General features: G+C 56.1%; 1 protein-coding gene across 1 annotated transcript in view; it reads right to left on the bottom strand.

Annotated features, from left to right (window-relative positions):
* Positions 1–25,266, bottom strand: part of ADAMTS14 (ADAM metallopeptidase with thrombospondin type 1 motif 14) — a 72,019-nt gene that overhangs the window by 10,816 nt on the left and 35,937 nt on the right. Inside the window, exons 5-15 of the mRNA XM_046026583.1 lie at positions 19,183–19,266; positions 18,307–18,454; positions 17,597–17,702; positions 15,681–15,824; positions 15,112–15,244; positions 13,676–13,789; positions 11,278–11,426; positions 9,117–9,292; positions 6,238–6,371; positions 5,746–5,869; positions 4,684–4,764 (exon numbers count right to left, since the gene is read on the bottom strand). Of these exons, the coding sequence (XP_045882539.1) occupies positions 4,684–4,764; positions 5,746–5,869; positions 6,238–6,371; positions 9,117–9,292; positions 11,278–11,426; positions 13,676–13,789; positions 15,112–15,244; positions 15,681–15,824; positions 17,597–17,702; positions 18,307–18,454; positions 19,183–19,266 (1,393 nt within the window). The remainder of the gene's footprint in view (positions 1–4,683; positions 4,765–5,745; positions 5,870–6,237; positions 6,372–9,116; positions 9,293–11,277; positions 11,427–13,675; positions 13,790–15,111; positions 15,245–15,680; positions 15,825–17,596; positions 17,703–18,306; positions 18,455–19,182; positions 19,267–25,266) is intronic.

Raw genomic sequence — 25,266 nt, 5'->3', positions numbered from 1 at the left:
CCCCCCGGGGAAAGGCCCGGTGTCACAGCCTTGGCCACCCTGGAAACAGCAGGTCGCCGGGTAGGGCTGCAGCCAGGGACCCAAGCCTCTCAGGCAGGTAGGACAGCAAAGGCTCCAGAGCCTGGGCGTGTCCCTGCTTGGTGAGGACGAAAACCATTCTGCGTAATTATGCAACCACGAGAGCCAATGATCAGAGCATTAACCGCGTACCGGTCACCCTGTGGACTCCTCACACATGTCCCAAGGCTGGTGCTACCACGAGCCCACATGGAGAGTCAGAGGCCCCCGAGGGGCAAGGGCTTGTCCCAGACGCACAGAGGGCTGGTGGCCCAGCTCTCCAGGGCACCAGCCTCCCTAGCAAGCAGGAGGAGGAGAGATAACCTTCATTTCTCATTGCCCAATCTCTCTTAGCCCCCAGAAATCACCAGACCTGGGGCCGGAGCCGGGCAGCTCCTCGGGCCAGGCCCAGCCCCAAATCTTCCCACCACCCTGTCTGCTCCAACACCTGTTGGCAGTCGCCACCTCCCTCCCTAGGCTGTACACCCCTCATTCCAGGGGGGTGGGCTGAGCTCCTTGAGTCCTGGCCCGACCACTGACCCACGCTGCACCCTGAGTGACCACGGGCATCCCACGTTTGACTGACCTTCACTTCATTGTGCTTTTCAGATACTGCATTTTCTACAAACTGAACATCTGTGGCAACCGGGCCTCAAGCAAGTCTATTGGTGACATTTTTCCAACAGCAGTTGCTCACTTCACATCTGTGTCCCATTTTGGTAATTCTTGCAATATTTCAGACATTTTCAGTATGATATTTGTTCTGGTGATCTGTGGTCAGTGGTACCTGGTGCTCCTACTGGAATTGTTTTGGGGGCACCAAGCACTGAGCCCACATAGCGCAGGGAACTTCACGGATCAATGTCGTGCATGTCCTGACTGCTCCATGGATGGGCGCGTCCTGTCTCTATCCCTGTCCTCGAGCCTGCTTATGCCCTGAGACAATATTAAATCAGGTCAACAGATAACCCTTCAATGGCCACTAAGTGTTCCAGTGAAGGGAGCAGTCACTCTCACTTTACATCAAAAACTGGAAATGGGGGGCGCCTGGGTGGCTCAGTGGATTAAGCCGCTGCCTTCGGCTCAGGTCATGATCTCAGGGTCCTGGGATCGAGCCCCGCATCGGGCTCTCTGCTCCGTGGGGAGCCTGCTTCCTCCTCTCTCTCTGCCTGCCTCTCTGCCTACTTGTGACCTCTCTCTCTGTCAAATAAATAAATAAAATCTTTAAAAAAAAAAACAAAACTGGAAATGGGGGAGCCTGGGTGGCTCAGTGGATTAAAGCCTCTGCCTTCGGCTCAGGTCATGATCTCAGGGTCCTGGGATCGAGCCTCACATCGGGCTCTCTGCTCAGCAGGGAGCCTGCTTCCCCCTTTCTCTCTGCCTGCCTCTCTGCCTACTTCTGATCTCTATCAAATAAATAAAATTTTTTTAAAATCTTAAAAAAAAAAAAAGCTGGAAATGACGAAGCTGGGTGCAGAAAGCAAGTCCAAAACTGAGAAGGGCCAAAAGCCATGCATGCTGTACTAAACAGTCAGCCCAGTTGTGAAGGCAAAGGAAAGGTTCTTGAAGGAATGTGTTTCTCCAGTGAACACACAAATCATAAGAAAGTGAAACAGCCTTATTGCCAACATGGGGAAAGTGGTCTGATGCAAGATCAAACCAGCCACAACATTCCCTTAAGCCAGCGCCTACCCCAGAGCAAGGCCCTAACGCTCTTCAATTCTGTGAAGGCTGAGAGAGGGGAAGAAGCTGTAGAAGAAAAGCTGGAGGCTAAGAGAGGTTGGTTCTTGAGGTTTACGAAGCCGGACCCCGTAACAAAGAATCGGAAGGTAAGGCAGCGAGTGCTGATGGAGAAGCTGCAGCGAGTTATCCAGAAGACCCGGCTGAGATCATTCATGAAGGCGGCTAAGCCCAACAAGAGATTTTTTCAGTGTAGATGAAGACAGTCTCCTCCTGAAAGATGCCATCAAGGCCTTTCATGGCTAGAGAGGAGCTTCCATGATCATCACGAGGCTGATGGGCGGTGACAGAGGAAAAGTCCCAGCTCGAGGGGAGCACAGGGGAGACAGTAACTGCAGGCTTCTCCTTCCCTCATTTCATTTCAAAGAGTCCACGTCCCCAGATTCCCGGAGAGTCTAACGAGTTTGGGCAGGACCTTGGCCTTCACTGCCAACACTGCCACCTGTCCCGGACTTCTCCAGAGAGCGCGTGCCCCGACAGGCAGGCATGCACGCACACACTCACTCACTCATGCAGACACACCTTGCACATTTTCACTGGGGGCACGCCGCGGACCTCACCCGCGTGTAATCACACAATGTGTGTGGCAACATCGGGTCTCAGTTCCACTCCCCTCCCTGCCCAGCTCCTGCGGAGCTCTAGACCTCCAGGGAACTCACCCAGTAAACACACAGGCAAGCCTGCCCAAACTGAACCTGCCCTCGGTTCTAGAAGCTTCTGTCTGGACCCCTACAGGAGTCTGTGTGCAGCCTCACTCATAGAGCACTCCTCACCTCTGGAGGAGGGAGGAGTAGACTTCTGCAGGCAGGGGTGGGGGCCAGGGTGGCAGTGGGGGTTTGGGGTGGCCAGGCAGAAGGGACAGGCCGAAGAGGCCCGAGGGGCTGCTGGTATTATGGACTCACCTGAGGGGTGGGATAGAAGGAGTGTCTGCAAGGTCCACCTTCTTCTTGGAGTAAATGACCCTTCCCTCCTCACCTCCTTCCCCTCTCCTGGCCCCTGTTCCCACAAAATACCCCAGAGCTGGACAGGCAGGCGGGCAGGGAGTTGGCCAAGCCAAGCCAAGCCCTCCAGACTCTCACTCCCAGAGCAGAGCGGTGTGGTAGGCAAGGGCATGGGGCTGGCAGACAGCCCAGACTGGCTCACTGCGTGGGTGAGTCAGGGAACACAGAGGGCCCACGAGCCACTGTGGGCCTCAGTTTCTCCTTGTGCCTCTTGCCTATTTGCACTGCGCCCTCTCAGGTGCCTTCCAGAGCACCTTGGCTCTATTACAGCTGTGTGAACGCAGGTGTATTCCCCAGGGGGTGGAAGTTCCCCAGGATACTTTAAAACATTTTCTATTATTTTGGTGATAACATAAAAATAGGAGTATCGGCATTTCTGTAATAGATGAGCCTGCCCAGAGACGTTATGTTTTGCGTTCATATTTAGGAAGAGTTGGTGACAAGCAGTGTGACCGGGGGGCATAAGAGGTAAGCGGGGCCTCTGGGATATGCTGAGGCCCAGCGACATCATGGCACGCACGCCCTCTGTGAGGGGCCTGAACACAGACAAGTGTGGGAGAGCCCAGCCACTACCCAATGTCGGGGCGGCAGCCTTCTCTGCTTGCTCATTGAGACCCTGCTCCAAACCATGCTTGTATGGTTTAAATTGACATGTAATTCCCATATTACACACTTGGCCTTTTAAAGTGTGGAATTCAGTGACTATTGGACCACTGTCCGATTCCTGAAGACACGTCATCACCCCCATTTGAAGACCCTCCTGTCCCCCACCACCACCACCCCCTAGGTACCATGCATCTGCCCTCCTGTCTCTCTGGATTTGCCTGTTCTGGACACATTTATTTTTTTGGCCACCAACTTGGTTTCAGCACAAGCGGAACACAGCGAACAAACGAACACAAAAATCTTTCCCATTACATTAATGTTCTCAATTTGAACTTTGTCGATTTCTTTTGGGGCCCTAATTTTTAATCTCACTTGGCTTTGTAGTTGTACAACTACTGTAAAGGAGTGATTCAGTGATTGTGCTTAAGTGTCATAATAATAAGAATAATCTAAGGGTCCATGTGGCAGACGGCAAAAATGGCTATAAATTCCTTCTGTGCCAGTGTGCACGCCTCCTTGCGCTGTGACTCCCCCACACTTCCCACCAAGAGATTGTCTGTTGCTATCCCCTGAGTCTGGGGTAGTCTTGGCCATGAGACTGCTTGGGCCAACAGGATATTACCAAGCATGACACAAGCAGAGACGTGGCAAGTACTTGCCTGCTCTTGCCCCCACTGAGGACCATGTGACAGACACCATGTGAATAATCCCCAGTTAACCAGCTGGGGACATGGCCCTGTCACCCCCCTCACACTGGTTGACTGCCAATACCAACCAGTATCTAATGGACTGACCCGATGCTGCCTTTGCATGGGGGAGCCCAGGCAGAGAAGTAGAAGCAACATGAGAGGAGCCCAGCTCAGACTGATGGCCCACAGAACCATAAGCTAATATAAACACTTGTTTGAAACCACAAAGTCTGGGGATGGTATGTTACACAGGAGAAGGTGACTGATACATTCTACAAAAATGGTTTTCCTTCAAAAGAGAGGTACAGTTAATTAACAGTGGCTTCTCCCTGGGGAAACAAACTGCTCTGGAGGGCAGGGGTGGTAGGGGAATCTTAGCTGGATCCCCTCTCACACCTTCTGAAACTGGAACCATGGAACAGGTTGTCTATTCAACGTAAGTTAAAAAAAAAATTAAGGGTTCCCTGCCATCATTCAAATTTGTGAAATCTCCCTGCTTTAGAATGCTTTCCTCTGCCCTCCCAGCTTTTCCACAGCTCAGAGCAGACCCCAGGTCCTGGCGGCCCCTCTCCCAGCTCCCCAGCACTTACCAATGTGGTGGGGGACCTTCTCCAGCTCCTCGATCTGGATGTGCCGGGCACCCGCTGGGATCTGTACCAGTTTGAGAGCTCCTGTCACAGAGAAGGATCCATGGGCATCTCAAACTGTTGACCTCTCTGCCCAGCGGTCTGCCCCCTGCCCCTAGCATGTACCCAAGAACCTGTTTCTTCATCCTCTTCAAGAGGAACGGGCCCTTGTCCACAAGGTGCTGAGAGGGTCAAATGAGATCCTATTGCTTAAATGCTTTATCAAGTCCAAGGGCTGCGTGTGTGGGTAAGCACGCATGCGTGTTAGGTACTATTACTCCTCACTTTCCTGAGCCTCCTTTTCTCTCCTGATGTCCCTCCCCCTTTCTTCTCACACCTTAAGGGATTTAGATGAAGATCCAGCAAGGCTTCTCTGCTCCCAATCCCAGACCTGGAAACAAACGTCTCCTGAAGCTGTCAACCTTGCCCCACAAGGAGAGGCGAGGCAAAGCTGTGACACTCTCAAAGGGGAGATGGACCTAATTCATCCACGAGTGTAAAGGACTAACCCCTGGCCCTTTTCATCAGGCAGGTGTGGCCAGACTGAAGATGGGGAGGGAAGTCAGGGAACGCAAGGTACCAGGAGTTCAAAGCAGGAGGGGCCACAAGTTTACCAAGAAAGGGACGGAGGGAAGAGAAAAACCATTCCATTGCAGTCTGGGCTACCTCGTCAGACCTGTCTGAGCTCTCACTCTCCCCAGCAGTCCTTGGGTCAAAGAGATGGCTGAGCTCCTATCATCCCACACTAGATGGCAGAAAAATACTTCTGAGCTCCCAGGCCCAATCGCAGGCAGCATGCCCTGGAAGAGGGGGTGGCCAGCTGTAGCTCTGAACTCAGCTGCCCAGGGCAGCCTGGGAAGGTCTAGAGGCAGGCTCCAGGTGCCTCACCCACTCCATGCCACCCCAGCCGGAACTGTGGCCCAGCAGAGGAAGGAGGGCCCACCTGAGGGACTCAGGCTCAAGGGACCCTGGCCAGGCCAGAACCCCAGCCACTCCTGGTCATTTCCCCAGCCCCAGGCTGCTCACCTGCCTGCTTGGAGGCCTTGCCCAGTGTCCCCTTCACAGTCCTGCAGTGAGAGTTGTCGCCGCCACAGACCCCACACTTGTCATCTGCCTTCATGGATCCCACCTCCTTGTCACAGCCGACGGGCTGAGGCCAGAGGTGGGGTCAGCAGGGGAAGTCTCCCATTCCCCCTGCTACCATCCCCAGGCCAGCAGCCCCTGACTCCCTCCCCGGTCCCAAGGCCCCACAAGTTGACCAGGGACCAAGAGGCACTCCTGGACAGGTCTCTGCCACAAACTCGCCATGTGACATGCACAGATCTTATTCCCTTGAATGGCGCGGGGACATAATCCCTTTCCAGCATCCCGAGATTATGCTGAGGATTAAGTGTGTCATGGGTGGGGCAGGCGAGGCGACGCTGGTGTCCCCAGAGAGCAGGAAGAGGGGCAGGCAGTGCAGCCCTCCAGTCTCCCCAGGGAAGCTGGAAGGTGGGGGGCCTGGAGCAGGACACCCACCACACACTCGCCGCGGGCACAGACGCTATACGGGTCCCGGTAGCTGCAGCGTGTCCCATCGTGGACCACCTGGTTCATGAAGACCACATCCCCTGTGTCTTCCGACCGGCAGATCAGCTCACACTTCTGGGCATCTGTGGACAGAGACCATGCTGAATTCCCCGTTGTGCTCAGAGAAAGTGGGTTGGCCCAGGAGGATGCCAGCATCCGTCCCAAGCAGGAAGCTCCCTGGCCAGCTCCGGGGCGCTGAGGGGAGCCCTGGTGGTGGAGCTGGGACTTAAAATCCCTGCGTAGTGACCCTGGGCAAATTATCGGACCTCTGTGAGCCTCAGTTCCTTATCCCTGATCAGTAAAATGCCACACAGGATGTTAAAGAAAATCAAGGGATAAAATAATAGTAATAATAATAAACCAACACTTAGTGAAAGCTTACTATGTGCCAGATGCTTCCAAAACCCTCACACACTATTTTCTTTTTTTTTCTTTTTTAAAAGATTTTATTTATTTATTTGACATATAGAGATCACAAGTAGACAGAGAGGCAGGCAGAGAGAGAGGAGGAAGCAGGCTCTCCGCTGAGCAGAGAGCCCGATGCGGAGCTCGATCCCAGGATCCTGGGATCAGGACCTGAGCCTAAGGCAGAGGCTTTAACCCACTGAGCCACCCAGGCGCCTCCTTTTTTTTCTTTGTAAGTAGGCTCCATGCCCAAGGTGGGGATTGAACTCACAATCCTGAGATCAAGAGTCATGTGCTCTACTGACCAAGCCAGCCAGGTGCTCCTACACACTCTGGATATAAAACTTCAAATGTCTTTTGTGAATGAACTCATTTAAGTTTTTCAGTACCCCAAGGAAGAAAGTTCTAGCATTACAGAGGAGGAAACCAAGGACCAGAGAGGTTAAGAAATTTGCTCAAGGCCACACAGCCACATGCTAAGTAGAAGAGCCAGGATGCTAACCTAAGCAGTCTGGCTTGAGTCCCAAACTGACCTCTCTCTACACTTCCCCAGCCACATGTATGATGGTGTATCTTAACATGTTTGTCAACATTGGGAGGTTGTGTGAAAGTAAGGCAGAACAGTGACCTGGGTTTGCATTTGCCAAATGAAGCTGCAGTGAGAGAGGAAAGGAGGTCCTTTCTCATACTCACAACTGATTGTTCTCTTCTCTCTCTGAGCCATTGATGTTCTTAAAAGAAGGTTCCAGAGAACATATAAACATTTGCTTTGTTTCTTAGAAAAAGGGAGGCTGGGGCTTAACTAACTTTCTGGAATTTGTGAAAAGTCCTGGGAAAACCCAAAATCCAGCTGCCCCAGGGGCCTCGACGGGGCCTTGTTTGGATCTGAATGGATCTGCAAGGCTTTCAAAGCAAGCCAGCCCCTCAGCTAAATTTTTTTTTTTTTAAGATTTTATTAATTTATTTGACAGAGATCACAAGTAGGCAGAGAGGCAGGCAGAGAGAGAGAGAGGAGGAAGCAGGCTCCCTGCCAAGCAGAGAGCCCGATACGGGGCTCGATCCCAGGACCCTGGGATCATGACCTGAGCGAAAGGCAGAGGCTTTAACCCACTGAGCCACCCAGGCGCCCCGCTCAGCTAAATTTTTAAGGAACCATCTGGCTCCCTCCTCCTGGTTCCTGAGCTCCCAGGATACATCTTGCCCCAGTACTCAGGGCTCAATCCAGAACCATAGCTTCCAATAACACTTCGGATTTCATGCACAAGAGCCAGATTCCTGGTGGGATCTGAGCCAGGGGGAGAGGCATAGGAGACTCTAACCTTCCTGAAGGGTTAGGGACCCTGACCAGTGCAACCCAGGCCGGCAGCTCTCTGGGCAGCTGTGAAAACCAGCCGACAGTGTCAAGGGACTGGAAAACTCCCTAGTGTAGGAGGAATTCAGAGCAGAGGGAAAATACTCTCTATCATCAGGTTCCAGAGAAATCTGTGCCCTGGTGTGCAATGGACAGGCCTTTGAGTTCCCTTTCAGCATGAAGACTGTCATTCTAACCATGAGCTGAACTATCAAGGGTCTTGTAATTACTCCTTTGGAACCAGGGCTACAAAGAGGTGGCCTGCGGCTCAGGAGAGGAAAGGCCATTCTGGTAGGTGCCATCTGAGTCCGAGGGCTGCGTGGCAGGGGTTGTCTATCTGGGACCATGGAGAGGCTGGCAGGCCGAGAGGACACAGAGGCCCAGGAAGGGTCCTTCCAGCCTGAAGGCTCTAAGACGCCTTGAACCGCAGCCCTTCACTGGCATCTCTTGCCTCTAAGAGAGCCATCAGTGGAAAGGTCCGGGCCCTGGCACTTGGACCCAAAATTCAGTTCCTCTGCATGAGTCCTGAGGCCTGTGTCTATCCCAGAGCTGCCAGGAGGGAGTCGGTATCAGGATCCCAGGGACTCTCATCTGCCTGCCTTTCAAATCCTCTTCGTTAACTGCTCGAATAGTAGCACGGTCAGTAAAACCTAGAAACACAGTAGGTACTAGGGCAGAGCCTTTCGGGACGGTGGTCATGCAAAGCCGGGCACCTGCACCCGTAGAGTGCCTTCCTGTACACATACGGACCCATGTCAGTGGCACCAACCCAATGGCCAACACTGCTGCCGGCCTCAATGGCACCTCGGGGTGCAGGGTCCCTGGTTCGAGGGGTTTTCCCTGCCAGAGAACAGTCAGCACAAATGCACAAATCAGGGATGGCTTTAATGAGGACTGCTGGCCCCAAGGCACACAGCACAAGGGCCTGCCTACAGCATGTGCCTTATGGTGCCCCGACTGTCCCTCCACCTCCACTGGCAACCCCAGGCATGGGAGGCCCCCGCCCCCAGGAAGACAGGGACCCAGCAGACACCCAAGGACATGCGGGGGTAAGGGGGAGAGGCTCACTCACCGTCCTCAGGCTCGTAGGGGAGCCAGCTGTGCTTGGCGTTCTGGTGGATGTAGTAGGAGTTGCGCTTGGCACACTGCTGGGCCCGGAAGTCGTCATAGGGCCCAGGGCACTCCTCGCTGTTGCATATCTGGTACTGGAACTCGGGCCCTGAACACAGGCGGCCTCCGTAAGCTGGGCTGCAGCGGGCACAGAGGGACCGGGTAACCTTGCTGGAAGGCTGGGGAGGGCCAGGCTTCCCACATGGTCGCCGCTGGCAGCTCAGGCTTTGAGGGGAACACTTATAGCTTAGCAACTAGAGAGGAACCCCCACGGCGGGGGCTGCTGGGCTCAGAGCCCTCCCAGATTCCTCCTGCCTCACCCCTCTGGCACACACCCCCTGTTCCACTGTTGGGGGGTGGAGCATGGTGAGCTGAGAAACAGGACGGGGACAGGGACGACTGACTCGCGGACTGGCTGGGAAACAAACCAGTCTTACTCATCTTTGTACTCATCTTTCAACCACTGCACAGGGCCTGGTACACAGTCGGCACTCAAAGCATGCCTCCACAATTCCAGCTCGCACCCGCTTCCGCTTCACCTCATGATAAACTAAGGAGCGGTAGAGAGAGACATGGGTCTGGAACCAGAAGGCTGTGGCTAGATCTCACTCCAAGTCCTGCCCATGCACATCTCGGCTGGGTCACCCAGCCTTGCTGGGCCATGATTTCCTCTTTTTTTCTTTTTATTTATTTTTTATTACATTCGGTTAGCCACTGTATAGTAAGTACATCATTGGTTTTTGGTGTCGTGTTCAATGATTCATTAATGACATACAACACCCAGTGCTCATCACTACATGTGCCCTCCTTAATACCCTCTTTAAAGGTGGGACTGGGGTACAGCTTCTCTTGCCCACCTCCTGGTGTGTCTGTGAAGAATAAATAAGAAGAGGTATTTAAAGCGATCTGTATTCTCTTCTCTGTTATATGAAGAAGATTGGGTAGGATTAATCGATGCAAAGCCTCCAAGCACAGGCTCCTGGTACAGTGCTCACAGAGCCAGGGGTATCACACGGGTGTGTGCATGCAAGTGCTCAGCATCCCAGCTGCCGTTCGTTAGTGCTTAATCAGCGCTGGGCACAGTGCTGTGAGCACCCATGTTATGTCACCTAAGCCTCAGACACGAGAAGGAGTTACGATTACAGAGGAGCTCGCAAGATGGCAGCTTTGATCCAGGGGATAACCGTCCGTCTTCACTGGAAGGTAGTTTACTCAGAGTGGGCCCCACTGGGTCCTGCTCCGACAACCAGGGCTTTCACACCCCCAACAGGTGGAAGTTACAGGGCCGTTTGTTTGGACTCATATTTGTATAAGGTCAGCACAGCCAGCGGACGTGGGAACAGGCTGCTCCAGGCGGTAGTGAGACTCCCATCCCTGGAGGTAAACAACACAGTACAAAGGACCCCTCCTGAGGATGTGAGGGAAGATGGCCACTACCGACCCACAGCAGCAGGGCACTGCTGTTCTGCGGAGGCTGGATACCCCTGGTTCCTGGAGCCCGCTGACCCACATGTCGCCCCCAGCCAGCCCCTGTCTAGCCTGAGGCCATTCTGACCAGGTGGCTTCAGCCTGGGACAGGGAACCAGACCAGCTAGCACTCAGAAGGCCTAAAAACAATGAGAGGGATCCCCTACAGAGAGAATGAAAGGGGGAGACACAAGACTGTTCCCCCAGACTCCTGGAACTTGGGGTGGTACAAGGCAGGATTTGATGACAGAAAGAGGTGAGCTAAGAAAAAATCATGGAAGTTCTGCTTCATGGGGCAAGAAAGCAACCATGGCTCCTGAGCATTTAGATCAGTGTCTTCTCAAAGCTTAGCCAGAGGATCAAGAGTCCTGACCCGAGTCAGAATCTTCCGCACGCCGGAGTTAGAGAATCACTGGTTCGGATCAATTCTCAGACGCCACACCTGATGGGAGATGCCAGGCCTGGGTGGAAGGGATCCAGCCCCACCCTCCACCAACACTTTTGGGTTCCCACCAACAGAATACAAGCCACCTGCAGGGGTCCTTCTCTCTAGTGTCCTGCCCCCATCCCTCCCCACGTGCCTTCTTCTCCCAGCCCCTCAGCCCTGGGGGGAGAGGGTGTCCCCTGCCCTGCCCACCTCAGCCAAGAGCACTCACAGGGGACTGTCACAGCTCCGGCTGCGGGATCGAACGCCGCCCCCACATGACCGGGAACATGACCCGAACTTGGTCCAGGAGCTCCAGCCTCCATCCTGGCCGTAAGTCTGCTCCAGCGACTTCCAGATGCAGTGACCTTTAAAGCACCACTGGGAGGGAGCAGAGGGAACCAGGTTACCCTGGGGCCACGGCTGCCCAGCCCGTGATGGAGAGTGCCCGACTGCGCACGTGGCACAGCTGGGAGGCACCAGGTGAGACCAGAGAAAGGGACATTGAGAGCACGAGCCTCAGGACTGCACAGAATCCCACCCCTACCATCAGCTGAGTGACCTTCAGCAAAGGGCTCCCCTTTCTGAGCCTATCCCTCCATTGTACAGTGTGGGTAACAGCGCCCACCCACAGGGCTGCCAGGAGCCTTCAAGGAGAACATGCCTGGCACACACGGCCCTCCAAAAATGGCAAGCAATATTATCAAGGAAGATAACCACTCCTAGAGAAAAAAAAAAGAGCTGGTCGGGGATAGAAGACACAATCTTTCCATGCCATCTAGAGTTGATCTTGACTCTGTACCTCGAAATCCCCTTGCAAGGACCGCAGGCAGGTGTGCTTGTGGGAGGCAAGCCAGCCCCAAGGGGAGGTCTATAAACGCACAAATGGAGGGAGTATATGAATCGAGTCTGAGGAGCCTAGGTTTGAATCCCAGCTCAGCCATTACTAGCTGTGTGGCTTTGGCATAACTTCCCCCTTGCTGAGCCTCAGTGTGCTCACCTGCTAAATGGACTGTTCTAACCACTGAAAGCAAGAACACCTACAAAGGCCCTAGCTCAGGGCCAGGCACAAAGGAGTACTCAACCGAAGTGACTCCCTTCCCTTCTCCTGCAGGACAACATGTGAGAAAACAGCAAATCTCCCAGAATCTTTTTAAAGAGATAACGGAGTGGTTCTTAGCCTCAGAGTCACCTGGGCAACTTCTAAAACTCCATCCCAGGCCAATTGATCAGGATCTCTAGGGGTAGGGATTTTTTTTTAAAGATTTTATTTGTTTATTTGACAGAGAGAGACACAGCAAGAGAGGGAACACAAGCAGGGGGAGTGGGAGAGGGGAGAAGAAGGCTCCCCACTGAGCAGGGGGCCCGATGCAGGCTCAATCCCAGGACCCTGGAATCACAACCTGAGCTGAAGGCAGACACTTAACGACTGAGCCACCAGGCACCCCAAGGAGTTGGGATTTTTTTAAAGACGGAGCAGATACCTCATGTATCATAAAAATCGCTCAGGTCGAGGGTGCAAGTCAATGAGTTTTCATAACTTACAGCCTTGTGCAACTGTCACCACATCCAGTTCTAGAACATTTCCATCACCCAGAGAGCTCTCCCGTGCCCGTCTGCAGTCTCTCCCTGTCCTGGGCGGTGGGGACTTGGAGAGCTCCCCAGATGGTTCCAATATGCAGCACAAACTGAGAGCCATGGATTAACCATCATGCGAAATGGTGACAGAAGGACCTAGAACTCTGGAAACCCCTGGAGCAGGTCCACAAAGTCTCCAGGATAAGAGCCCACCAGACATGGAGTCTGCTGGGCCCGTGCAAGGCCATGGGAAACTCCATCCATCTGTAAAGGGCAGACCTCCCCACCACCTGTGCTGGGTGGGTGGAGCCTGGTGAGGGCACAGGACAGACAGCAGAGGGCAGGCTAGAGGGCAGGTCTGTAGCTGGCTCCCAGCTGATACTGAATAAGCCTGGAGCCTCTCTCGGCGCCCTGCTTCTGCCCTTGGCTCTCACGCTGACCTCAGAACCACCTGAGGTGTGGGAAGGCCACTTGATCGGGGTCTGCAGGACCCACAGAAGTGCCACAAATGGCTCACGGGCAGCACAGGGATCGGGCTCAGAGCCAGCGAGAGAGCAGAGGTGGGTTTCAGACCCCAGGTCAGGGCCCTCAGACCTGGCCACAAGGCCCCCTGGGACAAATGAAGCCTTGACACGCACACACGCTCAAGGGAACACACGCCAGCATGTACGTGAAAGGGGGGGGTCTGGGGCAGGGGAGGCAACACGTGTGTGGGAGAAACAGTGTGGGGGGCCAGGAAGGCAGACAGGACATCTGGAATCTTCCCTCACCCCTTCTTTGACTTCCCAAGTTCCTTTGCCTGCCCGCCCGTCCCTCATTCTTCTCATCTGTAAAATGGGAGTAAGCCTTCCTGCTGGAAGGGCTGGAAGAGAATGCCAGGCTCTACACACGGAGGAAGCAGGCGACTGGTATGGAAGGGAGAGTGTGAACATAGGAGTTCACGGGCTGGGGGAGGGGGGTTCCATGCAAGCCTCCTGAGCACACATGCCTTGTGGGGTGTGGGGGCTCCCAGGGACACGCACAGTCCTGCCACAGCCCCGGGCCCCAAGTACCTGGCCAGGCGCACACTCAGTCCCGTCCAGGGGGGGGCCCTTCTTTGTCTTGCAGAAGTACGGGTTGTCGGGACGGCTGCACCATAGCTGCTTACAGGGCTCGAAGGTCTGGAACTGCGTGGAAGGGGAGAGTGACCACCCGCCACACTGGCACTTAGGCTCCAAGCTGTCCGGCAGGCGGCCAAGGGGAGTGACAGAGAGAGGGGAGGGCTGTGGTGGACGCTGGGGCCAGAATATGGTCAGGGAGGCAGGAGGGTCCACGTCCCCGAACTGGACCCCACTCCCATGGCCTCCAGAGACCCCTCCTCTCTCCACCAGGGTGCCAAAACGGGGCAGGCCACTACCCATAATCCCCTTGTTGCCTCCCCAGGCCTCCCTCCCTGCCTTTGCAGAAGCCGCCATGCCACTGGGCAGGGACCAGGGTTTGAGGCTCCGGAACTCTTGGGCCTGCCCGCCCCATGAACCCAGTGCACGTCAGGGTTTCAAGGGGCTTCCGGTCTAGCCCAGAGCCCTAGGCACCCAGGCATGGCCAAGACTCCCACCCACCCCGGTCTGGTCTCACTAGGCTGTGCCAGATGTTGGTGATCTCCTGTTTCATGCTGTCCAGGAGGCCCACTGCCAACCAGAGCAGTGTCCTACAGATACAGCCCTTCCAAGCCCTGAAATCTCACATCCCAGACTTTCTCCCCACCTAGCTCAGAGACCCTGTGTCCCCATGTGATCTGAGCAATAGGAAGGTGACCATACTCCATGACTCCTGGTCCTACAGGATGTGAGCCTCTGCCCAGGCCCTGGCCAGTGGCTGTTTGATTCTCCCCAGGGGGCGTCCCCAGCGCCGGGCTCCCCCTGCCCTGTCCTGCAGGGTAGGGAAAGGCTATGCTCCCTTGTGTCAATCTCCTAAACATGGGGTGGGGAGGGGGGAGCATGCAACTGACCCTCTGGAGAGAGATTATGTGGGGACACAGGAGATTTGCATCAGGGTGACAAATTGGCCTAAAACATCCTATCAAATCCCTGGAAGGTAGAGGGAGGCAGCCAGTCCTCCAGTAGGCCAGAGCCCAGCGCCTGATCTGACAGAGGGACTGTCCTACAGATGTGCTCCCCAGGAACCCATCCAGCCAGGACCGCATCAGCCACCTGTTCTCTCTGTTCTACTCTGTTCCATCTTTCCCAGGACTAAAGCATCCTCTAGCCACAGCACACACCTGCCTCCAAAGGTAGGACTGGGTGGGGCAGGTATGTGGCAGAAGGAGGCAGGGTCAGGCCGTGATCCCCTGTACCCCCCCACCCACACCGGGGCAGGTAGCACCAAGCCTGTGGGCCCATCACTAGGCCACCCGGCCAGCTGCGAGGAAGATGCCCTGTGGAGGCCCAGTCAGGGTCATTGGAGGACACGGTTTGGGCACTCCAGCAGGCAGAGGCCGGCAGGAACTCACCGCAGAGCAGGTGTGGTATCCAGAGCCAAAGTCAAAGCGGCATTGCTCGTCCATTGAGTAGTCGACACCTGGCAGCTCCTGGGGCCGGGGCCAGGTGGGTGCAAACGGGTCATCAAGGAGACAGTCGTAAGAGCTGCCGGTGGAGACAAGGAGGTGAGGGCTTTAAGGAGCACAGACGGCATGTAGGAACCGGCCCCTGCTGCCCTGTGCTAGGCGCTCTGTCTTCCTGGGAGGAAGGGCCAGTTCCTGGGCAATCAGAGGGCTCACTGCATGGAGGGAAGGAAAGGCAGCCCGCCCCACATTACTCAGGACCCTGGCCAGCTGCCGCATGAGGTTAGTGACAGCATCCCGGCCCACACCTGCCCTGCCCGGCCTTGAGCTCCTGGATCTAAAGCTTGTCCTTGGCCTCAATGTCCCTGGAGGCCCAGGAGCTGAGCAGCAAGACTGGGAATCCAGCACACATGTCAGGGTCAGGGTGGTATGGAGACAGAGATGGCTGGGGGCAGGGGGAGGTGAGGTGGCAGGCTGCAAGCTCCCCTGTCCCCAGCCGGGAGATGGCAGCGACCTACGGGAGGTAGCGGCTGAGTTCCACTTTGCTGCAGCGGGACCAGTGGAAGCGGTGGAAGGCAGCCTGCACCAGGGGTGCCATGACGCTGCCCAGGCTGGTCTCGTCGGCGCAGCCGTTCCCCTGACCATCATGCTCCATGCCGAGCCTGGAGGGCGAGGGTGGGGTACAGAAGGGAGCCCCAAGTCACACCTGGGCACTTCACACCTGTGAAGACAGGCAGGCTCGCCAGCAACAGGACAGCATGCCCTGGCCAGGCTTCAGACTGTTCCTCCGGGCCTCAGTTTCCCCACTGTGCAGGGGTGAGGACCACCCCTCTGGATGGAAGCTGAAGCCCCACCCTGCTCCCCAGTGGGCTGGACTCACTCTGCCCTCCTGCACTCTCCTCAGACTCCAGCCATATCCTCACGGGTCCCGAGGCCAGTTCAAGCCCCACTCCTACCGGGGACACGCTCCCTGGCCACCCTGCCCGAGGGCCGACCTCCCACAGCAGAAGCCAGCTGTCCCGCCACTAGCAACTCGCATGCCCTCCACGTCTCCCCACCAGACCCAAGGCCTGCAAGGTGCAAAGACCAAGTCTCACTCATTTGGTTCAATTCAACCTCATTTCCCGAGTTGTCTCCATGCCAGCTCTTAAGCTTCTCCAAGACCCCAGAGTACAGAGCACAGAGCTTTATATGTGGTACGCACCTACCATAGTGATAGTTTAAATTGTGAAGTCTGGTTTTTTATCATTACTATTGAATGCCAAAGCCCAGAGGCTCTAAATTCTCAAATACTCCCAGGTGGTGGCGTCTGGCCTTGACCACCAGACAGAAACATGGACTACTAAGGCTGTCCTCATCTCTCCACGGGGAGAGGCTCTGCTCCACGAAGAGTGGACCACCCCCCACACCTCCCACACACAGGAGGACAAACTCCTGACTCTAAAATATGTGGACCCATGGGCTTCTAGGGCACAAGAGTGACCCTGAGGGTTCCTGTGTGTCAGACTCCACATGGGAGAGGAGGAAGCTGGGGCCCCAGTGAGGGGTGGAGCTGGCATGGAGTCCCCACGGGCCTCCTGGGCTGACAGGGTTGGTGTGGAGAGGGGCGTGGGAGACAGTAGGGGCAGACCCTCTCCGGGATGGCCCAGCACCCCCCTTCTGCCCAGGTCCTTCCCCGGCAGGAAGGAGCCCTCACTTCACATGCGTGTGCTGCGGAGGGGCCGGGGGTGCGTCCTTCAGTTCTGCCCAGTGGGCAGACGAGGCCAGGAGGCACGACTACGCAGGTGCACAGTGCAAGTTACCAAAGGACAACCTGGATGACAGTGGCGGATTTGCTTTCTCCCAGAATGGAGCTTCTCTGTTCTATTCTCCGCGGCAATCCAGTCCTACCACAGGGCCTGGCGCACAGTGCATGCTCGAGAAATACTGGTTAAAGGCATGAGTGGCTTTGCTCTAAACAAAAGGCGGGTCCAAAGACCAAGCCAGCCAGCTGCCAGCCTGGCCCGGGGACTGAGGCTCTGAGTGCCTGTTTATGACGGGCTGAGGCGAGCCCTGCAGTGTGCGCTGAGCAGCAGTGTGGGCCGGGACAGCTGTCAGAAGGGCCTCGAGTTATGGATGGGATGAGGGATAGAGACCATCCAGAGAACAGACCACTGCCTAGGATGGGACATGGCATCGACCTGCCCAAAGGTGGGGCCACATCTGGTATTCCATGGCCCTGGGATGTGCCGGTCCCAAGGCAGGCCCAGAATCGCCATCTGGGCCCCCAGGTCCCTGGCCATCACGGCTGGGCCTCAACACATGGGCATCTCCCTTAGCCTCTCCCAGGACCCTGGGATGGGAGCCCCAAGTGAGACTAAGCCACCCACCCCCACAGAACTCCTCAGTGTTCACGGCGCAGCCCGCCTTCCCAGTGCCGCTTACGCACACTTACACATGGCCAGTCTCATGGGCCACCACGAAGGCTGAGGAGAAGCCGTCCTCGTGGTTGAGGGTACAGCTTCTCAGGGGGTGGCACATGCCGGTGACAGGTGCATACCCTGCCGGGGAGAAGGAGAGGGGGCAGAGGGAAGTCACAGGAAAGCGAGGCAGGACTCAGCGAGGTCTGGGCCCAGCCAGCCACCGTAGGGACATGTGACGTGGTCGCTGCCAAAGAGTGCCTAGAGGATGAAAGATCTTTGCAAAGTCCATCCCCTCCCCATATCATAATGCTCCCACATTGTAAAGTTCTACAGCTCCCCCTGCAGCTTCCAGGCCTCTGTCATCCCCTCCTCTGATGGAGGCAGTGAGATTTCCAGATGCCCCAAGCCTGCACACACCCGACTTCACGCTGTGTCGCTCCAGCCAGCTAGTCAGTTGGTCAGTCAACAAACACACGCTGCTCACAGCCACCAGCAGGCTCAGCCAAGACCGCAGGGACCAGAATGGGACCCGTTCACTTCCCCTGATCTCCAGGAAACCACTTCAAGCTTGCCCACCTGTCCGGCCAAGTCCTATCTCCAGAGTCCCAGGACTCTCTCTGTCGACAGGGAGCCTGGCCCCTCGAACCACCTTGGGGTGGCTCCAGAGCGCCCGGCCCTGAGCCTGGGCCTCAGCCCTACAGCCCTACACACACCGGCCACAGCTAATACCGCACCTGCGTACCTGAGGGCCCAAAGTCCTGCCGGGTGAGGAAGACCACGTGGTCGTGGTGCTCCGCGTGGCTAGGGTCCTGGCGCTGCTGAGAGTGCGCCCAGCGACACACCTGCTCCAGGCTTCGAGATGGGTTCCCACGCTCAATCAGGCTCAGAGACTGCAGGGGCCAAGAGCGTCAGCAGAGGGATGATCACTGTAGTCCCCAGAATGCAAGGGGCACCCATCGCTCCCCTCCCACCGGTAGAGGACACTGAGGCCCATGGGACTGCAGAGCAGATTCCAGGTCACCAGGAGCCCAACTCCAGCCGCTGGCGCACAGCCCTCCCACTTTAGGGAGCTCAGGCCCCGGGCTGGGCTGCCTGTCCACCGAGAACTCAACATGCATGCTCTCTCATCCCTCAACCGGCTCGCAAGGCAGGTGTTGGGCTGAGCACTTCTTCCAGACTTTACATTCACAGTCTCGTTTTATCCTCACCACAGCCCCTGGAGGAAAGTTCTGTTGCTACCCCCTGTTCGGGGAAGAATGAGAGAGTCTAAGACTGCAGAGCCCCAGGGCCCCAGTGTCCAACCAGAGCAGGCCCTGTCTCAGTCACTGCCCTGCTCTGAGCCCGTCTCCACATCGATTCCTCGGGGAGAGGGCTCTCCAGCTGTAAGGCTGTAGGACTGTCCATTTAGGAGTTTGGAGGGAATCCCTCAGTCCCTGTGTAACACCTCCAAATGCCCCTGCTTCCGAAGCCTCAGTTCTAATGGTCTCAGGGTTCTGATTCTGGAAACAAAATGCTTCCTAGACGCTGACCAGTGCCACCCCACCCCACAGCCAGGCCGATGCACCGGCCCCACACCCCTTCTCCCCCCAGACCCTGCCTGTCGGTGGGGGGGGCTTACCTGCCGGTAGCCAACCATGATCAAGCGGACCAGCGCGATGTTTATGTGGGCTCCCAGGGACTCATCATGGTAAATCTCATCCACCTGCCAGGAGAAGCGAGCGGGCAATTTTAGGGGAAGCAAGTGTGGGTTAAGAGCCGATCACAGAGCGGGTCCTGAGCCGGGTACTTGACCCACGCCATCCCAACCCATCCTCACCACGGCCTTGGTGGCAGCATTCTTAGCCCTACTGTACTGATGGAGAAACTGAGGCAGAGAGAGGCAAAATGGCCTTCCCCAGGACACCCAGCTAAGGAGCAGCAGAGCTGGGATTCAGATCCCGGCCCTCCTGGTTCCACCTGAGCACGCTCTCCGTGAAGCCAAGTGTGAGGGGCCCCGGCCTCACTCAGCCCTCTGACAAACACTCATCTTTCCACGGCTGGGAAGGGGCCTTCCGCAAATGTCACCCGGGCCAGGTTGCTCATCCTCACATCCCTGTGTACCTCTCTAGTCGCCACTGGAATCGTCTGTTCTGCAGGGCCCGGGGAACTTTTCCAGAGCAGATCCAAGGGAAACTCTTGGAAATGCAGAGTGTCAGGCCTGCCTCCCACGTCAGAGCCTGCGATACAACCACAATCCCCAGGGATTCTCGGCCACGGTCAAGTCGAGGAGCACGGCATCGGGAAACTCCCTTCTCCCACAGCCCCAGGGAGCCGTGGGGCCGTGCCAGGCACCGTCCACCAAAGAGTGCTGTCCCTCCCACTCCCCTAATCAGGACACCCCCGGGACAGTGTCCACAACAGAGGGACAAGCCTCAGCCTGTCCACCCCCAAGGACAGGGAGCCCTCTCTCTCCTGAAGGTCCATCCCCTGAGGATGCCCCCTTGAACAATTCCAGCTGTTTTGTTTTAACTCTTTTTTCTAAAGACACTTTACCCTATGAACTTTGAAAAGTACAAAAATGGTGAAAGAAAATCAACCATCGGCCAGATAGATTGAGGATAACCACAGTTATCGCGCCTCTCGCCATGTGCACACGTGTGTGTGTGTGTTTGTGCGCCTGTGTACGTGCGCATGCGTGGGCTTATTTTACAAAATCATAATCATCCTGAATATACTGCTTATATGTCGCTTCTTTCATGAAACATTATTCCACATATTTAAAAGCATCATCCCCGATGTCTGTGTGTGATGGGCCCGACTTACAGAACTGATCGCCTTGTTAGACGCAACCCCAGGGGGAGGAGTGACGCCCTCACAAAGTCAGTGTCGGCACACAGCACTGGTAAAGCAATGCACTACTGGGGCCGGAGTCCTGGGTTCAAATCCTACCTCTGCCCTGGACGCTGGGAGGCACAGGGCACATCAGGCAACTTCTGAGGACTTGTTTCTGTTTCTAGAGTGGGGATCCTAATGGCCGTCCTAGGGCTGGCACATGGACCTCTCATGCCAACAACACATCTGCGAACAATGAGTGGGCCACACACACAGAGAGGCAGCAGTGGGTCCCAGCCTTTGACTCCTGCCCGCACGTCTTCCCAGGAGCTGGAGGGCATTTCATACGTGGCCCTGTTCTCCCCACTTCCGCCCATGAGCAAAGGAACCAGCCTATAACCCACAAAGGGACTGCTGTCTGCCCAATGGAGAGAAACAGTGCTGCCAAGCCTGTATGTGAGAGTCCCACAGGGAGGGGAAAGCCAGGAGGCAATGGGAGGCCTGTTCCAGGGTCAGCCAAAGACAGGGCAGGTCTCTGGCAGCCGAAGCCGAGTGTGCCACACAGCCCCCCACTGCTCCCCCAGAACGGGAAGCTGCCCCAACTCGGGAGCATGGGGACTTCAGAGCAGGCTGTGTCCAGCTTCCTTCCACCGGGGCCTAGCTGGCACCCATGTCTGGACCCAACTGAGAACAAACACCAGTGCCTGCCATGGAACACAGCCCCCACCCACCCCGACACCCCAGCATAGGGAATGCCAGAAAATTCACTGGGCAGCGGCGTTCCCTTCCACCCTCCTCCGCTCCCCAGCACACATCTCGGGGCAGAGTGTCCAAATGCAGAAAGAGACGACGTCCTTCTCAACCTACGTGCCCCTGACTTATCCTAGGAGAACTGTGTGGTGGAGGGAGGTTCCGTGGGGGGGAGGGGCAATCCGCCACATGTACATTTTCTCCCTAACAGAATTCCACCCTAAGAATTCTTTGCTTTTCTGCTGAAATCATCCTCAACCTGCCGCAGGATAACTCTTACCCGAACCTTCACATCTCGGCCCCTCCAACTCAGAACGTGGCTTTTCTCCTACATGATGTGCAGTCAGCGTCTCAGACCCCCTGACATGCCCTGTAAGCATGCACACCAAAGACGCATCTGCGCCCCACATGGACACGTGTAAACCCACCGGTTGCCCCGGGGCCGGAAAAGAGAGCTGTCCCTGGAATGCTTGGGTGGAGGCATCTGTAAGGCCTCTGGGCATTTGGAAATTCTCAGGGCCATTGTCTTCCTGCTCTGTCTAGCTCCAAAGCAGGCCAGGCAGATCCCTGCCAGGTTCTGGCCTTATCCTTCCCAGCTGTCCCCACACTTGGCAGGACAAACCCACCCATCAAAGCCTCCAGTGACTCCTGCTCCCGTGACTGGCATCTCCAGCCCAGGACACTGGGAGGTCCTCACGTGCGAACGGGGAGGAGGCTGCCACCTCTCTGAAAGGGGGGTAGAATCAGAGCCCGAGTGTCCAACACCGGTGAGGACTGAGTGGGGCCTCGTGTTGCCACCCTCCCACTCCGGGGTAACTGGCTTAAATGCAATACTGAGCGAGCAGAAAGAGACAGAGAACAAGGTCTCTCCACCCAGAAAGACCTTGCTTGGCACAGCACAGCACTCTGAAATAATCTAGCGACCAAATGTTTCAGGCGACGTGGACCCAGACCCCGGGAGTTGGGAGAAAAGGAGATGCAGTATACATGGGCTGGAGGGGGCGGGGAGGACTTGCCAGAGAACCCAGAAAGAGCCTTGCCCAAGAAGGCTGTGGCCCTTTGGAGAAGATGGACGGAGGTTTGGTGCAGGAGAGAGAAAAGCAGGAATCCTATGGAGCCAGCAAGAGAGCCCTGAGGCCAGTGGTGATCAAGAAAGCTGAGGCCAGCCCCACCCGGGATGGAGAATTTCTTCCCAGCTCAGGCTGGCACACTTCCAGCAATGCATGCGCTAGCCCTTTGGAAAATTCTGGGTGCCATGAACCCCAGAATCATCAGCCTCCCCCACTGGCCCCAAGTCTCTCTCTGGAAGTCCCATTGAGCATACCCACTCTCTTCCTGGGGCGAGACGGTGGCCATGGTCTCTGGGAGCCATCCCCCCCCCCACCATGCTCACGTCAGTCACAGACAAAACCTTCCGGGCGCCAAGAAGAGAGAGGACGGGCCACTTGCCAAGGAAGGGCCATCTGGTTAGGAGTAGGTTTTCAACAACGACAAGGGGAGACGCTAAAGTCATACTATCAAAGCACCAAAATAAAAGAACCCGCCCGCCCATGGTCCTGGGCGCCGGAAACCAGCTTTTAAGAACCATGATGAAAGAAGACATTATCAAGGAAACAGAAGCCGAGACAGTTACACAGACCCCATTGAGGGGTCTGCAGTAAAGGAAGATGGAAAGCGATCTCCAAAAGGTGGCCTAAGGCACAAGAACGGCCAAATAGCTCTGAAGGGGGTATCGTTCAGCCATGAACGAGTCTAGTCTTTTCTTACACTACATAAGGGTGCTGAAAATAAAGTCATTCTATTTTACAAAAAAAAAAAAAAAAAAAGGTGGGGTTAGCCCTGCCATTCCACATCCCCAGGCCTGGTCTATCTCTGGGGCCCTGGCATGCTCATTTGCACACACCCTGATCAGCCCCAGCCCTTGAGCAGGACCTTAGGGCGTGGATTCAGCTGAAGCTGTCCTGACCGCTTGCACAGGCCCAGGCGGCAGCTGGACAGGGCTGCCATGTCCACCCAGAAACACAGAAGCCGCCTGGCATGCAGGTCCCAGCCATAGCCGTGAGCCAGTGGATGCTGGGACCACAGCCAGGGGAGGCACCGTTACCTGAGAGGCCCAGGACCGCTGGCTCACACCCACAGGCGGCTCCCTGACAGGCTCTGGTCTGGCTGGGCGATCAAGAACTAGCTCTGTCAGCCTCTGCCCTCCACAGATGGCTGCCTCCCAAATGCCAGCGGTCAGGCCAGTGTGCCAGCTCTGGGGAGACCAGGAATCGCTTCCCCTGGTGGTGGGCCCCAGTGTGACAGCAGCCAGACACACCCACAGGGCAAAAAAGAACCCTGTGTCTGATCGCCTTGCTTCCCTACCTCAGCCAAGTTCAACGTCATCTGCCAAGACCCCCGGGTTAGGGTTCCATTTCATGTATTGGCTTAGGACAGCGCCTGGGTATATTCTAGAAAAACAGGCAAAGGTCAGGACTCTCTCTCTCTGGCCAAGGGGAGACAAAAGAGAAGGGAGAAGCTATGCGATAACGTAGCAGAAGCCAGAAACCACTAGGCTTGCAGGAAGAGCTGCTGTTCATTGAACACCTACTATGTGGCAGGCGCCATGCTGAGGGCTTGCATACAACCTCATACCAACCTTATACAGAGAGGAATTGTTCCCTTTTCACAGGTGATAAAGCCAGGTCAGAGAAGCTGAGTAACTCACCCATGGCTCCACCCAGAAACTCCAGAGTAACTGAGTAACTCCAATAACTCCAGTACTCCAGTAACCCAGTAACTCCAACTGAGTTAACTCCACCCAGCTGGGAAGGCTCAGGTTTACGCTCAGCTCTTTGTGACTCTTGCCACTAAAACCCAGCCGCTTTCCAGAACCAGTCCCTGTGGAGGCTGGCTGGAGTGGGCTTTCTCTGGCCTGGGAGAGAAGATGCGAAAGTAGGTTTCCACCCCCAGTAAACAGCAACAGAGTTAGGCAGGGAGTGGCAGCAAGAGCCCCTTCCCTGTTCTCGTATAAGCGCAGGCAGGCCTCCCGGCGTGGGGGGTGGGGAGGAGCTCTGTGGTCAAGCATGGGGAACAAGAAGAAGCAAAAGAGGGTCTAATTGGGGTGGGATCACTGCATCTGTTTTCCTGTGCAAAGGGAGGGTCAGACTCGGGGTGGTTCCAGCAGAAATGCCTGGGCCTCTGTCTAGGGCTGGAAGGGAGAGCTAGGCCCCCGGGGAGCCCATGGAAGGGCAGCTGGCAGCCTTCCCTTCTGGACCAGGCCAAGATGGGCTTTTCCTTGTCTGTGCAGAGACAGGGTCCAGTGCAGAATGGTCCCTGGCCAGCCCCGAGTACCCACATTGCTAGGGAATGCGGTTCCCAAGGAGCTCTGGGGAGGTATGTCCACCTGCCGGTCAGCCAGGTACAGTCAGGTCCCAGATGGGAGCGGCTGTGCTGGGACAGAGCAACCCCGATTCTCAAGCCCACCCCCTGCTCAGACAGGAGAGGACATGAGCTGCCATGGAGGGGCTGATGCCGCCACAGCCCCTGCCCACCTCATGGGATTCTCCCAGCCACCTTCTCCGAAGGAAGCACTATCCCTTCTTTTCTTTCTAATTAGTACACTTTTGATTTTAGAACAGCTTTAGATTTCCAGAAAAGCTGCCAGCAGAGTCCAGAGAGCTTCCGAGGGCCCCAGGCCCTGATTCCCCTGTGATTAACATCAGCCATGACCGCAGGACATTTGTCACAACAACTGAACCGACAGAACACATTATTGGTAACGAAAACCCATGTTTGTTTCAGATTTCCCTGGTTTCCCCCTAACGTCCTTTGTTTCTGCTCCAAGACCACATCTAGGGCCCCAGGTTACATTTCATCACCGCACCCCCTTGGGCTGCTCCAGACTGTTCCTCCTGATCGTTCCTCACACTTTCCTGGGTTTTGATGACCCCAACAGCTTCGAGGAATTCCGATGAGGCGTTGAGCAGACGGTCCGTCGACATGGGCACATCTGATGTCTGTCTCACAGTTAGGTGGGGGGCACGGGCCAAGGAGAGGAAGGCCACAGAGCTGAAGTGCCCCCTTCCCCATGTGATGTCAGGGCACCTGCTGCCGGCAGGACCCATCCCTGGCGAGGCGGACAGCAGCTGCCCCTGTGCTG

This window comes from Meles meles, chromosome 13 (genome assembly GCF_922984935.1).
Source record: "Meles meles chromosome 13, mMelMel3.1 paternal haplotype, whole genome shotgun sequence".
Lineage (NCBI taxonomy): Eukaryota > Metazoa > Chordata > Mammalia > Carnivora > Mustelidae > Meles > Meles meles.
The sequence above is the reverse complement of the archived record's forward strand: the minus strand, read 5'-3'. Positions and strand labels throughout refer to the sequence as shown.